Source organism: Tamandua tetradactyla, chromosome 6 (assembly GCF_023851605.1).
Source record: "Tamandua tetradactyla isolate mTamTet1 chromosome 6, mTamTet1.pri, whole genome shotgun sequence".
Lineage (NCBI taxonomy): Eukaryota > Metazoa > Chordata > Mammalia > Pilosa > Myrmecophagidae > Tamandua > Tamandua tetradactyla.
In genome coordinates this window covers 7,066,661-7,083,620 of record NC_135332.1, presented here as the reverse complement: position 1 = coordinate 7,083,620, position 16,960 = coordinate 7,066,661, and the positions used below count along the sequence as shown (strand labels likewise).

The 16,960-nt window shown below is 51.6% G+C and overlaps 1 protein-coding gene across 1 annotated transcript; it reads left to right on the top strand.

Moving 5' to 3' along the window:
* Positions 1–2,114: 2,114 nt before the first annotated feature.
* Positions 2,115–15,151, top strand: CACNG1 (calcium voltage-gated channel auxiliary subunit gamma 1). Its single transcript, XM_077162983.1, has 4 exons — positions 2,115–2,403; positions 12,560–12,634; positions 13,757–13,894; positions 14,812–15,151. The coding sequence occupies exons 1-4, from the start codon at positions 2,169–2,171 to the stop codon at positions 15,036–15,038; spliced, it is 675 nt and encodes a 224-aa protein (XP_077019098.1). The 5' UTR covers positions 2,115–2,168; the 3' UTR covers positions 15,039–15,151.
* Positions 15,152–16,960: the final 1,809 nt, after the last annotated feature.

The window sequence follows — 16,960 nt, the reverse complement described above, 5'->3', positions numbered from 1 at the left end:
CAGCGCAGACTTGCCCCTAGGTGAGGAAATTTGCTCTCTTGCTGCTCTCACGAGATGGTCTCGCGTGGCTAACCCTGAGTGTCCCCCACGCCAGGCCCCACCTAAGACACCTCTAAGACGTCAGAGGCTCCCAGCCTTGGGGAGCTTAAGGGGCTCACATCCACCTCACTAAGAAATTTAAAATACATTTTTATTTTTTCAGATGACACGTCAGTTACTTGCATGTGGAAATTAAAATAGCTTCTTTCTAGATATTCTGTCATCAAACCCCAGAACCTCATCCTTTTGCTTCCCTGCCCTGCTTTGCTGATGCAAGTGGCAGGCACATGGTGCGTCTGCCTCAGGCTCTCCAGCACCCCCCGAGGACCCTGTTTCCCGGCGGGACTTTGCCTGGGCTTCTTCTGAGGCCCAGCCCACGTGGGCGGCGTGAACAAGCTCCGAGCTCCGGGGCTGCGGGGCTGTGTCCCCAGGATCTCGGAATTCTCTTGGAGGCAGCCACTCCCCACGCTGAAGCAGGGGCGGTGACAGGCTTCAAGAAGTGAGTGAGTTCACTGTGATGGATTAGCTCCCCCTGGAAACACAGAGGCGGGGAGGGTGGGAAGAGAAGGGAAGCAGAGCTGAGAAAGGTTGTGAGAGAAGCTCTTGGGCGATAAATAATCCAGATGGGGAGAGAGAGCGGTGCCCACGGGGCTGGTTTTAGCACAGGGATTCAGATGCAGGTGAAAGAGCACAGGCTTGCAGCCAGAGCCCAGGATCTCAGCTCAGCTCTGGAGCTTGTTGACGGATAGTCTGGGCTCGTCACAGCCTCTCTCTGGGCTGCAGATTTCCTTTTCAGTCACTTCATAGATTCAAGATTCATAGAGCTTGAAGTTTCCTCCCAGCTCCAATCATTGCTTAAGGGCGTGGACTCCGGGTTCACCACTTACTAGCTGTGCAACCTTGCATAAGTTACTTTGTGTCTCTGAGCCCGGTATTGTCATCTATAAAATGGGAGCTACAGCTGTCCCCACCTCATGGATAAGTGTGACAGTCGGCTGTGATGACGTGTGCAGGGTTTGGTGGAGTGCCAGGTTTATAGTAAGCACTCACCAAAGAGGAGCTAGGGTTAGTGTCATTTCCGTTCTCAGCACTCTGTGTTCTCACAACCAGACCCCTCCAAGACTTGGAAGCTCAGGATCCCACTCAGCTCAGGGCTCTATTTCTGGCCACACCTCCGCCCCTTGGACACACCCTAGAAGAGCCACCTGCTGAGCTGAGAAACCAGAGCCTCAAGCCCCAGCCAGGGTGGGGTGGGGGGCTGTGGACAGCTGCCCTCCCCGCCACTGCGGTGCTCCCAAGCTTTGACGTGGTCTCTGGTGTAACTGCACCCCCATTAGCCTCCTGGAAGTCTTGGTAAATGGACCAACTTCTGTGTTTTAGTTTATTTAAACACATTTATTTTGTAAAGTCATTACCTGCCATTAATGGCAAGTACAACTGAAAAAGTACAACGAAAGCAGATGGACAGACAAGTTCATCTGAATTCTTAGTTTTTGGGGGGGCCACTCTCTGTTTCAAAGGACGCTTTGCCAATGTCAAAAGGTTGTTCAAGACCTACAGCCCCCAAACTGAATTGTTATTCTGGGGCCCCAGAAGGAATGGGAAGGGAAATGGAGAGGAAATACCATCCTCAGCCTGGGGTCTGTGCTGGGTGATGCCCTGCCCTGGGGGCGCCTGGAACCGTCCCTTGACCCGGGAGCCACAGTGGGCTTGGGGCTAACGGCCTGGCCTGGGAGAGGGGGCCCTGGGCGGGGGGTACCCAGGATGTCCCCTAGGCCCGCAGGGCGAGGACCTGGGCTGAGGGGGGGGGCTAGGCAGCCCCGGCCCAGCCAGGTCCCTTTCTCCCCCAGCCCCGAGCAGGCAGAGCCCCGCTCACCAGCCCCCTCCCCAAATCAGGTCCTCGCCCTGCAACCTGAGCCGACAGCGCCCTGCGCGCGCCTGGAGCTGGGCATTACCAGACCCGTCCCTCAGGCCCCTGACGGGGCAGAGCAGCTGCCCGGCCGTGCCCCAGCCCCCGCAGCCCCAAGGCCGGCCCCCTCTGGCTCAGCGGGGACACTAAACTTAGCTCGGGCCGGGCAGCCGCGGCCGCCCCAGTCGTGCCCGGAGCACCCCATCCCTCCACGGCCACCATGTCCCAGACCAAAGCGCTCAAGGTCCGCGTGACCCTCTCCCTCATCCTGGTGGGCGTCGTGCTGGCCCTGGTGGCTGTGGTGACGGACCACTGGGCCGTGCTGAGTCCCCGGGTGGAGCAGCACGACGCCGCCTGCGAGGCCGCCCACTTCGGCCTCTGGAGAATCTGCACCAAGCGGATCGCCGCGCGCAGCAGCGAGGACGAGAGCTGCGGCCCCATCAGCCTGCCCGGGGGTAACGTACCCGCCCTGTCTGCGCTGTCCCCTCCTGCCCTCCCCTTGTCCCCCTGGAAAAATCAAAAAGAGCCAGGTCTCTCAGCCTCGGGACAGAGCAGACATCCAACCCTTCTAGCCCAGGAAAGAGGATCTGAGTTATGTCTGTCCGTGCTGACAGCCAGAACTGGGTTGGGAAATAAGGGCATTTGTCTCCAGCTATTTCTGTCTTGCTGAGGTGTGGGGCTTTTCACCCAGAAAATAGGGCTGGACAGACAGGGCAGATGGCTCAACAAGGAAACTGTGGGTCTTACAGGTGGGGGACTTCTGGTCCCAGCAGCGGTCACCCTGCTGGGCCCCCCTCTCTCCCTACAGAGACAGGCTGGGTGGCTCTGTGTCCTCAGGCTTGAAGGGGCCTATGGGGCTGGCAGGTTCCCTCCCGGCCTCCAGGCAGGGCTGGACACAGGAATGGCTGTGGGATGTCTGGGCCCCATGCAAAATGAAAATGCAGGGTTCCTGGTCCCAAAGTGATTAAAAATTTCAAGATGGCGCCAGGAGAGCATTAAATGAAGCGTGAGACCCTTCTGAGCGTGGCCTGCAGGAACCACCTGTGTCACGTGCCCCTGAAGCCGTCCCTGGATATATAGATGAGCCACCTGCCCTTTTCTCAGAACTTCAGTCCTTCCCTACAGCCTCCCTTAGCTCTGGGCCGTAATTTCAGTTCCCAACGAGTGACTGAACCACACGTTCAGGCAAGAATGTAAGGTATTAGAGTGACTGGTCTTGATTCTGCAAATGGGGAACCCTCTGTATTCACAGGAAATGCGCCATATGTTAGAAGAGAACCAGAGACCTGTCTGGCCACACAGTGTTCATAGACCCCTGAATGAATACAGGCTGGGGTGAGGCAAAGGCCTCTCTTGGCCTCCTCCTTCTCTGTAAAATATGGGTCAGCAACCCAAGTCCCTTCCCATCCCCACAAACATCCTGCCAGTGTGACAGTGGACAAGGGTGTGGGGCATCCCGCCTGATTTTCAGAATTACTTCCTGTCTTATCAGACTGGATGTTCCTTGAAACTTGCCTTTTAAGGAAGTCAGTGCTGAGTCTCCAAATATTTTGCAGTCTATGCAAGGCATGGGCACAGAAGCCCAAATCCCTTCTAGCTGCTCTCCTTTCTCTCCCTTTCCCTCCTGCTTGCTCCAAGAAACCCCTGCCTTGCTCACCCCCACTAGATGCCTGGAAGATTCATAAATACTCAGCTGTCTTGGAAAAACAGAGACTTGGGGCTGAAGGCCTTAACAGGCAAGGGCATGTGTTTGAAGGGTATCATATAACACTGAAGCCTGTGCCCCTCGCCACTGCTGAGCACACCCTGTAAACAGATGTCATCCAGACAACTCACCCGGGCACGGCTGGGCAGGGCAGGGCAGGGCAGGACAGGGCAGCTTCTTCAGGAATCATGCATGGAGACACTTTGTCATGGTTCTGCCCACCAACCTTGGAGACATGCCTTTTAGAGGCTGACGAGTTCGTGGGGCAGATGAGTGAGGGAGTGTGAGCACAGTCCACTCAGGAAGGGATGGCTTAGCGGTTGGGGACCAGTCTTTCCATGGGGGAGCAGTGGGCGTGGCGCAGCCTGGTGCCCGAGCAGGGCCCACCCTGACGCCTTCTTGCCCTAGTCCAGCTGTGAATCCAGCCTCCCATGCTAGTGACACCAAGTGCCACCTTCTGCCCAAGAAACTTCTAAAGTATGTTTCTGCCACGCTGCAAGGAGACATCTTTTTCCTCTCCGATCCACCCTTCCCATGCTCCCTGGGACATTCTTTTCCAGGGAAAGGAAAAGGCTTCACCCGTGGTCTCTCATTCGTCATTAATAGCACAACTATTATATTAACAACAGACACCAAGGTAGCGCTGCATGTAGAGCATTGTTCTAAGTGTTTAAGATATATTAACTTTGGGTGACTTCAGACAAAAATGGCGGAGTAAGGGCCTCCAAAAATCCCTTCTTCCAGAATAGCAATGAGAGCACAGGCAAAAATGGTCAGAATCTACTTTTTCAGATTTCTGGAAATTAACCCCAGTCTTGCAATGATCTGGGGAACATTCATTCAAGAAAATCGGCTGAATCGATAAAAACAGGAAGCTTTGTGGCGTTTTAACTTGCCCTAATCCCATACACCCCAACCCAGCTCCACAGTAGCCTTGAAAATGAATATTCTGCAATCTCGGTGAAAACCAGCAGCCCGGCAGCCACTGCAGGGAGCAGAGGTGGTTGGAATGCCTGCCAAACCCAAACCCAGTGAACTGTCACTCTTTGACCTGTCAGGTGGTTCCCTGGGAGACCCCACTTGCAAGCTATCTTTACTTGACCTGGTTCTGTGTTCACCCAGTGTCAACAGTCTTTTTCTAAAGAACATTTGTTAAAAACAACCAGAGGCGATTGTTTAACATCCCAGCTGCCTGAGGCAGTAGATAGTAGTTGGAGAAAATAATAGACTAACCAAAAAGTCTAAAAGGAGAAGTTGGAGAATGGGATGTCCATAGGGAGATTTGAAAAGCTCCAACATATTTCTGGGAATCTAGAAAGCCACGCACCTTTGTAGGCCAGTGTGCGCTCAGGAAGACCTGAGAAGGCCCCATGCTCTTACCTCTAGCTGATGCTGAGGCTTGGCACAAGCAGGAAGTAAAGTCTAAGACAGTTGTAAATGGCCTGGCTGAATGTTGAAGGTGTGCCCTCAGCATGCAGACAGAGCACCTCAATGAAGACCAGGAGATATATAGGTTACACACATTTAGGGAAATCTCTTACCTTAATTTCGGTTACCTGACCACTAAGTTAACCAAGAGAAGACCTCAATGGTCACACACAATAAATAATACAGGCTTTACATCATTAATTCTGAAAAGTTATTAAACAAACAGCAACAACAAATAGCAACGATAACAAATCCTGACAAAGGGGGAGATTCTTATTTCCAGAATTGTCACATTATAATATCCAAAATGTCTAGTTAGCAACAAAAGATGATGAGGCAGGCAAGCACACAAGAAAGTACAACCCATACACAGGGGAGAAAAGCAAACAATAGAAGCCCAGACATTGACCTTATCAGAGACAAAGACTTTAAATAAGCTATTTTAAATATATTCATAGAATTAAAGGAAACTGTCTAAAGAACTAAAGTATGAGAATGATGCTTCACCAAAGAAAGAATATTAAGAAAGAGAAATTATTTTTTAAAAGGGCCAAATAGAAATTCTAGAGTTTAAAAGTATAATAACTGAAATGAAACATTCACTAGAAGGGGCTCAACAGAAAATCTGAGCAGGCAGAAGAAAGATTCAGTAAACCTGAAGATGGGTCAACTGAGACCATCTGGTCTGAGGACTAGAAAGGAAAAAAAAACATGAAGAAAAATGAGCAGAGCTTCAAAGACCTGTGGGACGTCATCACGTACGTCAACATACAGATAGTGGGAGTCCCAGGAGGAGAGGAGAGAGAGAGAAGGGGGACAGAGAGGATATTTGAATAAATAATGACTGAAAACTCTCACACTTGTGAAAAACATTAATCGCACATTCCAAGCAGCTCAATGAACTCCAAGTAAGATGAACTAAAAAATGGCCACATCTAGACACATCACAATCAAACTGCTGAAAGAAAAAGAGCAAGAGAGAAGCATAGACGAGGTTCTCAATAACATTAACGCTGATTTCAAATCAGAAACTAGAAGGCAATGCACTAATTTATGTACATTAACTCATTTAATCCTCACAAAACCCTCCGTGATGTCCATGCTATTCTCATCATCCCATTTTACAGATATAGAAATGGAGGGACAGAGCTGTTGAGCAACTTGACCGGGGTCACACAGTAAATGAGTAGAGCTGCTGGGATGTGTACCCAGCCATGTGCCCCTAAAATCTACTTTCTCAGTTGCTGTATTATACTACTTTACAAGAACCCAGTCAGTAGCTTGTGTTCTCATTCTACAGAGGGGGAAACTGAGGCTCAGAGTGGTCTTCCCAAGGTGAAACAGGTAAAGTTTCAACACCCAAATTTACAATCCAGAGTCTATTTGCTCTCCAATTCCGCCCCCTCACCCTCTACCTTACCCATCAAGCTCCTAAAAGCTGCTAACTCGAGTGAGCACATAGAGTCCGGCTTTGGACATGGCAAAGTTTGGGGGAAGCTGGGCCAAGAGCTGGTGTAATGGAGGAGACATCTAAGGTCCCTTTCAGGCATAGCCTGCTGGAGAGCTTGAGCCCAAAAGTTGCCTAATCCAGTTTTTTCACTGCTCCAAAGAGTCTTAGAAGCATCATCATGTAGATCAGCATCTGAGGTCACTTCCAATGCCGGCGGAATGAGAGTAGGGGCTTTCCCAGTTGTCAGGAGTACCTGTCTGTCTGAAAGCCCAAGTGAATCCCAGAAGGGTCGTCTTCTGCCCTTGGGCTGCACGAAGTGCTGCTCCTTCCTGGCTCTGCCTCCTTAGGGCGGGAGAGAAGCAGCTTGGCAGCGCCCCATTTCCCTGCTGGTCCCCCTTCTCTCTGTGCACGGAGCTGTGTGAGAGTGTGCCCTGCTCCCTTGCACCCACGTGAACCCGGGTTGGAGCCCCAGGCCATAACTAGACTTCCCCACCTACGATAACAGTGTTCTGAAGCTCGGGGGAGGCTCGGTGATGTCTCCGTTCCGATTTATAGTCTTCAGTCAGAGGAGTGGGGGAGACACAATAGAAACCAGCCTCGGGAGCATCATAAGCTTCTTGTATAAAAGGGATGCCGAGAATATTGAATCAATGCAAGTAAGAAGTGGGCACAACGTTTCCTCCCACCTAAGGCACCGGAACTCTTGGTTTCGTGCAAATTAACAAATTCTTTTTCAATACATTAAAATCTCCATGGACTGGCACTTGGTACACTGACGCATTCTGAGTGATAACCCAGAGGTATTCCCTAATACCATGGGCCATTCCAACCACTGAAGCCTGATCCATATTAACTCACCTCCAGCTTGGAGTTAAACATGTTCTTTAGTTCTTTGAAATTGGCACAGTGGGTCTGGTTCCATGGAGACAGAAGCTCTATTAACTGGAATATTAGCCAGAATACTCTCCACCCTCTAGTCAAGCCCAACAGCTGAGTTCATCATATTTTTAGGGAATAACTCACTTAAAAACTTCAGACTCTTGAATCTTACGAGTGTTCATGTAGACATTTCTATAATACAGGAAAATAGGAAAAAGAACATTAAAACACCATGAGCCATTTGCAGAGATAAATGAGGCCTGAGACTGGAGGAACCTCAATGCTCCTATCCCTTGAGATCGTCACCGTAGCATTAGTATCTCTGCAGCCCTGGACCAGCTCACCTGCTTCTGCCAGGTGCAGGAGCCTGAGCCCAGCGAGGCAAAGCTGCAGACCCTGAACTGTGTGTGAGTGTGACAGAGGCCGGGGCAGTCAGGGCCTGGGGGCACATGGAGGCAGAGCAAGGAGGCTCCTATGCACTCGGCCTGCACAGGACTCTGGCTGCCCCTCCTCCAAGCGCCCACCCGTGATTCAGTGGCCCACACAGGACCCATCTGGGATGTCCTTTCTTTTCAAGTCTTCCTGTTTGCTCCAGATACCATCTGGAAAGGGCTCACTGCAGGGTCTGCCCACCTGGACAGGACCCTACCTTCTTCTTGGGTGACCCTGGCAGATGCTTTGCTTTTTGTCCTGAATGAGTATCCTGCTGGTGCTGGGCATGCCCAGCCTGAGGCTTGGGTCAGATGTGTCCCCCCCTCCCCATCGCCAGGGCCATCAGGGAACACAAAGTGGCTGGTGGCCGCGGGGCAGATGCCTCTCCCAGGTTCGGGTAGTCCGAGTGAGGAGATGTGGTCAGCTACTCGTCCTCAAGCCCTGAGTCCGCCAAGGCTTCCAGATATCCCCAGTGGGAATCCCACCCACTGAGTGCCCCCTTGCCCACCTGTGTGAGGGCACGTGATGGGGGAGAGCAGAGAGGGAGGAGCATTGCACCTGGACCACTGAAGGGAAAAACCACCCCTGCAGCCCCCCAGGCTGGCTTCCGCAGACAGTTAACCTGCCCTTCCTGCGTGTCTGAGCTGAGATAGTTTATCCAAGCACGCAGCACCAGGAGTGGCTTTTCAGGAGTGTTTTTTCCAGGATGAAGCCTGGTGTTTATCTGGTGGCGGGTGGGGTGGGCAGCAGTTCACAACCCAAACACTGTCCACGAGGAGCCCCAGCAACCCAGAGCTGCCCAAGAGCTGCGCCTTGCTGTGCTCCCTAAGGCCTTGATCTCGCAGCCTCCGCTGCAAAGGCTTTAACTCAGGTCCTGAGCCGTCGCGGGGGGTGGTGCTGACTGTGATTACACACTCGAACTCAGTCAATTGCTTTCCGAGGATTCTCAATGATAATCGAAATTGGCCCTTAGAAAGAAAGAAACAATAGTGTCTCCTTTATCCAGAGGGAGACACATGGAGACTTATGACATAACACGAGCCACTCTGAAGCAATGACTCAAGAGAATCCATACCTAATAATCTGACAAATATGAGAGGTTTGCAAGATGCTTTAAAATAGCACTGGAAGCTGGGAGCAAGAAAAGAGCAGCGTCAATTCTGACATCACCACTGGCAATCAGGCACCCCAGGTAACTTGGTTCAAAAGGAAAGTGATTTAAATATAGAAGCTCAAAGAGAGGGCTGTTTACCCCGCAGAACATTTGCTGCTGCTAAACCAGGCCAGTCTCCCAGGGTCATTTCCTTCTTCAACCGTGGGAGAGGCAGCAACCCTGACATGGGTGTAATTCGTGGTGGGGAGGTGGCCTCAGGCTTAATTGGCAGAGATGACTTAGGTCAGATGCAAGCAAGACTTGCGCAGCATCTCAAGTGGGATTCCAGAAGAAATAGGCACCGGCCTCCTTGTTAGCATTTAAATGGGGCCTGCAGGTAGAGTAATGAATTAACAGACCAGATGCCTCCTGAACTAGGGATGAAGACATTTCTTTTACTGAGGGTCACTGATCAGCAGGAAAGAGCCTCCACAAATAAAAAGCAACCTAATTTAGTTTTCTTCTTAAAAAAAAAAAAACTTTTTATTGTGAAATATAACATATATACAAAAAAAGCAATAGATTTCAAAGCACATTGTAACAAGTAGTTACGGAACAGATTTCAGAGTTTGGTACAGGTTACAGTTCCAGGATTTTAGGTTTTCCCTTCTAGCTGCCCTAAGACACTGGAGACTAAAAGAAATATCAATGTAATGACTCAGCAGTCATACTCATTTGTAAATTTTATCTTCTCTGTTATAATTCCTCCTTCACTTTTGATCCTTCTCCCAATCTTAAGGAATATTTGGGCTATGCCCATTCTAACATTTTCAATTACTAAATGGCTGTCAATAATATGGGATGGGGGATGGAACTAGCTGTTGTGGAGAGGCTGACCCCTCTGCATTTCAGGACTTACCTGGCCTAGAAACCCATTTGGAGGTTGTGGGTTTTTGGAAGTCATCTTAGTGCACGAACCTTTTACAGAAGCTCAGATAGAGCCCTAGGTTTCCTTTAGGGTTAACAGGAATGGTTTTGGTCGGGGTTTGGAAAACCATGGTAATTAGCAGTATCTAGCTGAAGTTTGCTTAAGAGTAGCCTCCAGAATAGACTCTCGATTCTATTTGAACTCTCTTAAGCCATGATACCTTATTTTGTTACATTTCTTTTCTGCCTTTTAGTCAGGAAGGAGTTGATGATCCCACAGTGCCAGGGCCCGACTCATCCCTGGGAGTCAGGTCCCAGGTTGGCAGGGAGATTTTCACCCCTGGATGTCATGTCCCATGTAGAGGGGAGGGTAACGATTTTCCTTGCAGAGTTGGGCTTAGAGAGAGAGGCCACATTTGAGCAGCAACAGAGGTTTTCTGGAAGTGACTCTTAGGCATAACTGTAGGTAGCTTAGCTTCTCTATTACAGAAATAAGCTTCACAACCACAGAAATAAGCTTCACAAGAGCAAGCCTCAAAATCAAGGGCTTGGCTTAGTGACTTGGGAGTCCTAATGTTTGAGACGGTATCAGGGGTTTCTCTGATGGAAAAGTTTAATAGTTCCATATTTTTTTTCCCCATCCTTCAGGGGCCTTTGCCAATATTTAAAAATTATCCACCCAACATACTCCGGGATGCATCCGGGTAGTGCATTAAAACATACAGAATCACAAGCCCTCATTCCCATTCTGGGCTTCGTGTGTTTGGGTTGCTTAAACGATCCATCCAGACAGGTTGAGTTAGATTATGTGCTACAGAAAATTTAGGTTTTGGTCACAATAAGTCTCTCTTCCTTTGGTCTTATAGAGTAGGTAAAGTTCTAAAATACAATGCCCTCCTTACCCCTACATTCTGATTTACTTTAGTCCCGACCCCATCAGCTTCGTTCTTATCACTAATTGAAGCCTGATCTCTTTATCAATTTCTTTGACCGTTGTTGTATGTGGCAATGCTGATTTCCAGAACGGCAGAATTCCTACTGTGAGTCTTAGGTGTCACACAGCACCGAAAGTTCCAGGGAAATACCAGGTCATACATATATAGCTCAGCATCTCAAAATCTAGAAATACATTTACAGCTCCAAACTGAATGTGACTGCTCTAAGAGCTTACAATCTAGACCCCAATTTTCTTATAAGTATTTTCTAAAAGAGATCATACAATATTTGTGCTTTCGTTTCTGGCTTATTTTGCACCACATACTGTCCTCAAGTTTCATTCACCTCACTGCATGCCTCACGTCTTTGTTCCTGTCCATAGCTGCACAGTTTCCCATCATATGTGCACATATGTACAGTTCGCCATTCCACTTCTCAATCAATGCATCCTTCAGCCACCCCCATCCATTGGGATAAAGTCAACAATCCATGTCACACATTAGCCTCACTTCTTTGTACAATCATCAACACTCAATTTTAGACAATTTTCATGGCTCCAGTGGTGTCCCTCACAACGAATTTAGTTTTTTAAAAGAGAAAGATAAAATAAAATAAAATAATTTATTCACCCATTTCCTAAATCAGGAATAAAAAGTAGAAAATTCTATTCATTAAGCCACAAGTCTATACTTGGATTTTATAGTTTCTTGTTATTAGAAAGAGACTAAAGGAGAAAAAGAAGAGAAATTGTGCCAGAAGTTATATTTCAAATCAGCATGAAATTCCGTGTTTGGAGCCCTTCCCTGCCCTCACTCCCAGCTCCCGTCCTGCAGTCCACAGGTCTTCTGTGGTTTTGAGGACACTTGCCAGGTGGGCACAGCAGCCCCCTGGGGGAAGTCGCGCTTGTCTGGGCTGTCCCTGTGCCATGGTGCCGGGGCCTGATGAACTCACACAACGCTCGCATTCAGCTCAGGATGGAGGTGTCTATCCTGCTTCCATGTCCACTCCAGATGGGCCACCGCCCTTTACAGGGCATTACTCAAGGGCCTGGAGCAGGGATTCCCTAGTGGGTGCAGCATAAAAATCACCTAAAAGAATCACTGTTTCCTACGTCACACCCGATGAAACGGGGGTGGGCTTGAATTCTGATGAGAAACGCAGCTCGAGACTTAGGTTCAATCCTGGGCTTTTTGGCCTTGCACTATTGACATTTGGATCCGATCTTTTTTTTTGTCATGGGGGCTGCCCTGTGCATGGCAGGATGGCGAGCGGCTCGCTGGTCTGTATCTACCAGAGGCCAGAAACCCATCCCCATCCCACTCCCCAGCTGTGACAACCCAAAATGTCTCCAGACATTTCAGAATCGGCCCCAGTGGAGAGTTGGCCCTTGCTGACCATGCACCCTGTGACTGAAGCTACTGAGTTGTGCTCTGAGCCTCGGTTGCCCCACCTGTCTAATGGGCTCAGTGCCTACAGTGCTGTCTGCCCTGGTGCCCCACTCAGCCTTAGCTTCCTGAACATGTCCCAGGAAGCTGCAACCTTATGTGGCACCCTCTATCATCCTAGGCAACCCTGGGTTCTACTGGAAGTTTTTCTTGGGGTCAGAGGAAGCGGTTTCTTTCAGCGTCTGAGTCTGGGGAGAAGGGAACCAGCTCAAGAGCCCCCGCATTGCTTAGTGGGGTCGCACCCACCTTCCCCAGCCGAGCTCCTGTCCTGGACCCCTTTCCTGTCTATCTCATGGGCTGTCTCCCTCCTTTGCAGAGAAAAACTGTTCCTACTTCAGACATTTTAACCCAGGGGAGAGCTCGGAGATCTTCCATGTCACCACGCAGAAAGGTGAGCCCGCGATGGAGATGGGGCTGGGTGGGGAGAAGTTTCCGTCACACGCTGCTGAGTCAGAAAACCATTCAGCACAAAAGCCCTGTCTTCCCTGTTCTGGGTGAAAGCCAGCCCCGTCCGCATGCATCTGAGCCCCAGCCCTGCCAGCCCCTCTGCTCCGGACACAGGGGGGGCTGCAGCTTCCGTTCATCAGGTCTTGGAAGAGTTTGCAAAAGAGACATTTCCAGGTTGGCTCCTAAGCTGTGTCAGGGATACATTTCCAGCAGAGACTGGGGGAAGCTGTTGTGACAGGCTGTGAAAAGGGAACATGAACTTGACATGCCCGTGATGGTTTTCAGGGCTGGGAGGGTCAGAGCCTGCGGGGAACAGCCTGATTCCTTCTTTCACCTACACATCGCTCCCCATGAATCAGGAGGTAGGGACACGTGAGGGTCAGGTGGGAAGAAGGTTCCGGAGTGCATTCTGTACTGGGCCATTATTAGGAATTGCTGGAGCTCAGATACGTGTCCCCCAAGCCCCCTGTTAAGACCACAGAGCTCTACCTGCATGTGTACATAGTTGTGCATGGCACGTGCAGACACACGGACATACCCTACACAAGGCTAGCGTGCGCACACACACATATACACACACATACACACACACACTGGCAAGTCCTTACAGGCCCTGCACTCTGTAAGAAGCCCACTCTGGCGTCCTCCCAGAGGTACCTGCCAATCCCAGGCTGACCCACAGCCCAAGTGCCCCCTTCCGCCCTGTGGCTCTGAGGAAGGCTTCTGCTCTAGAAAAGTCTGCAGCCACACCCCCATGTCCCCGCCTCCTGCCCGCAACCAGCCTCTGCTGGCGTCACGCGCAGTTTAGTGCGCCCAAAGGACCTGAGAGCTCCCACCTCCAGTGCGTGTTAAAGCCCTCGCCCCACGCCTGCCAGGCTGTGTGAGCCTGAGAGGTGGTTTTGTCTCTAGGATCCTCAGCTTTCTCCCATGTGAAATGGAATGTAGGCCACGGCCCCTTCCTTCTGGGGCTCACAGTGTTACTAACCCGGAGGGAGGCGCGAGGCTCCCGGGGAGGAGGCCAGGCTCTGATGTGGCCAGGGCCCCTGTCGGCCCGCGTGTCTCCTAGAGTACAGCATCTCGGCAGCTGCCATCGCCATCTTCAGCCTGGGCTTCATCATCCTGGGCACCATCTGTGTCCTTCTGTCCTTCAGGAAGCAGCGGGACTACCTGCTGAGACCAGCGTCCATGTTCTATGCCTTTGCAGGTAGGACGGGGGCTCTTGCCCATGGGCCTGGGTTTGGCAGGGGTGGGGTGGGGGAGCAGTGTAAGGGGAGGAGGGAGTCTGACGCCCCATTCTCACACCTCCCTCAGGATCTGGGTACAGAGCAATTCCCAGGTTCCACTGGGAGTAGACTGGGCCAAGGCCCCCGACCCGCCGAGACTGGCAGGCAGGCCCACGAGCTCCTTGCCTGAACACCAGCCGCCCTGTCTGGAGCTCATTCTTCTAGAACAGGCTCTGCAAACTACGGCCCGCGGGCCACACCAGGCCAGCCGCCTGGGGCCGCACCGCCTGCAAGCTAAGAGCGTTTTGACATGTTTAAACAGTTGAAAGAAACCCAAAGAATAATAATACTTAGTGGCATGTGAAAGTTATACGAAATTCACATGACTGCGTCCACGAATAAAGTGTTATCGGAGCACAGCCACAGCCACGTGCCACCACGGCAGCCGTGGGGACTTGCGACAGAGGCCCACCAAACCTCACTTTTGATTGTACAGTCCCTTACAGGAAAAAAGCTTGCCAAGCGCCGTTGTGGAGTCACTGCCCACTCCCCTGCCAGCTCAACCACCCTTCCATGTCCCCATCTATAAAGTCAGGGAAAAGATACTTGTTCATTCTTTCAGCTCCCCCCTGCCCAGAGCAATAGGAAGTCTGCCCATTTCTCCCCGACTTGAACCTCAGGACCCTGGAAAACTCCCCCAAGGCCAACTGCAGAAAGAAGGGAAGGAAGTTGGGCAGGCGAATGCAGCTGGTTTGCAGGTTCCAAGCAGACCCTGTCCTGAGGCTGTCCCCCCACCCCGCCCCTAGGGAGGGGCCCCCCTTTCTGCACCCACGCAGCGGCTGGGGCCAGGGTGGGGGCGGCAGAGCCCCGGCCCCTGATGCCACCAGCCCGCCCCCAGGTCTCTGCATCTTCGTGGCGGTGGAGGTCATGCGGCAGTCGGTGAAGCGCATGATTGACAGCGAGGAAACCGCCTGGATCGACTACTATTACTCCTGGTCCTTCGCCTGTGCCTGCGCCGCCTTCGTCCTCCTCTTCCTCGGCGGCCTCGCCCTCCTGCTCTTCTCCCTGCCCCGGATGCCCCAGAACCCCTGGGAATCCTGCATGGACGCTGAGCCGGAGCACTAGCTCCCTGTGGCCCCAGCCACCCGCGGGGCTGTCCCCTCAGGGCGCCGAGCCCCCCAGCCCAGAAAGTTCTGGAGAGGAGACCGGGGTTTTGCGTTTGCCCTGTTTCCATCTGTGCCGCCCGCCCCGGCCCATCTCCCACCCCCGCCCCGCCCCCTCCCTCAGCCCAGCCTCAGCCGCTTCCCTTCCCTGAGCTAACTCCCCACTGGGCTGTGACAGGCTCCTCCGGGCGTGGGGCAGGGGACACCGAGCCCAGACCTGCAGGTGGGGGCAGGGCCCGCAGGCGGACGGGGGTGCTGGAGAGGCTCGCCCTTCCCCTGCAGCTCAGCGCTGTTCCAGCCGGGCCTGCCGTGATTCCTCAGCTGGCTGCAGTTGCTCTTTCTGAACCGCCTTGGGGCTCTTCGTGCTCCCGTACCAGTCCTGGGTGCTCCCCTGTGTATATAGCTAACCCCTCTCCTTCTTGGTGACAAGATACATTCTTCCCAGATTCCCTTCCTTGGCTTCTGGAGCCCTGAGAAGCATTTTTAACTGGACAGGAATGGACTGTAGCTTCAAATAAAAGCTCTTAGGAAATGTGCTTCTTTCTTGGCGCCTCATCTGGAAATTGCTGGGGTTCCTGGCCAGAGCCCAGGGCCAGACAGGTCTGGAGGAGGCAGGAAAGCTCATCCCCAGGTATGCGGAGGATTCGTGGGGGGAGGTATGGGGTGATGGGAAGAAGAGGATCCAGTTAAACACTAGACATTCTGAATTCCTGGGAATTTTCTCTGGGAGAAACTAGAAACCCAGTCATGACCAGGCAGGGGGTTAAAAGTAAGGATGGTTATTTGTAGGGCATGGCCGCCAGGCTAAGCATCCAGGGGCTAAGACAGCCCCACAGTGGGCTGTGAGGCCTGAGCTCTGTTGTAAGAACCCCGGGAGGCAGAGCTGAGCAGTTAGACACGTGCAGCACGCGGGCACTGCAACCGCATCCTTGAACCACCCCAAACCCCACTGGTGCTTGCCTCGCCCCCCTGCGCCCCCAAAGGGGACATCAGACAGAGTTGGCAGGCCAGCTCCATGTTCTCCTGGCCGCGAACACATGTCCTGTTTCCAGTTCATTCTTCCGGAGCAGGTTCAACAAACTACGGCCCGTGGGCCTGACCAGGCCCGCCACCTGTGATTGCACAGTCCAGGAGCTAGGGGTGATTTTTACATTTTTAAATGGTTGGGAAAAATTCAAAAGAGGAATAATGTTCCATGACATATGAAAATTATATGAAATTCACCTTTCTGTGTCCTTGAATAAAGTTTTATTGGAACACAGCCACACCCATTCTGTGGCTGCTTTCATGCTACTCCGGCAGCCTCGGAGTTGCAACAGACAACACCTGGCCTGCCAAGACTCAGTACTTACTATCTGGCTCTTTACAGATGAAGCTTGCCGACCGGTGTTCTGGAGTAAATGCTCACTCCTCAGCCAACTTACTTACCCATCAAAGTGCTTGCATCTTTGGAGAGAAAAGATACTTGCTCATTCTTTTCAGCTCACTCCTGACTAGAACAATTTAAAAGAAAGGGCAGGGTCTGCAGGCATCTTCTAGAGGCTGGGGGAGGGGGGCGGGGGGGCGTTAAGGATTCTTCTCTGATAGAAATCTAATCTAATCTAATCAAGGGTCTGGGCCAGAGCAAGAAAATTTGAAATGTGGTTGTGAAATCCAAAAAGGTTAAAGAGAACAGGGGGACACAAAATGAGATGCCAAGAATCTTATCTTATCCCACAGGAAGCCAAAGTGTAGGGCTGCAGAGAAGGGGTAGGAGGCAGGCGAAACCTGGAGGTCTGTCATCCTACAGCCTAGAGGCACCACGATCAGGCCAAACCTGCTCCAGGGAAAAGAGAACAGGCAAAGGAAAGTTCTGGACATGGGGAATTGGGGTCACGTTTTATG

Bases quoted from the DNA above. Each gene is read 5' to 3' on its own strand.
- CACNG1 (XM_077162983.1), top strand. From the start codon at position 2,169: ATGTCCCAGACCAAAGCGCTCAAGGTCCGCGTGACCCTCTCCCTCATC. The intron at 2,404-12,559 runs GTAACGTACCCG...CCTCCTTTGCAG, and splicing joins CCCCATCAGCCTGCCCGGGG to AGAAAAACTGTTCCTACTTC. The intron at 12,635-13,756 runs GTGAGCCCGCGA...CGTGTCTCCTAG, and splicing joins CCATGTCACCACGCAGAAAG to AGTACAGCATCTCGGCAGCT.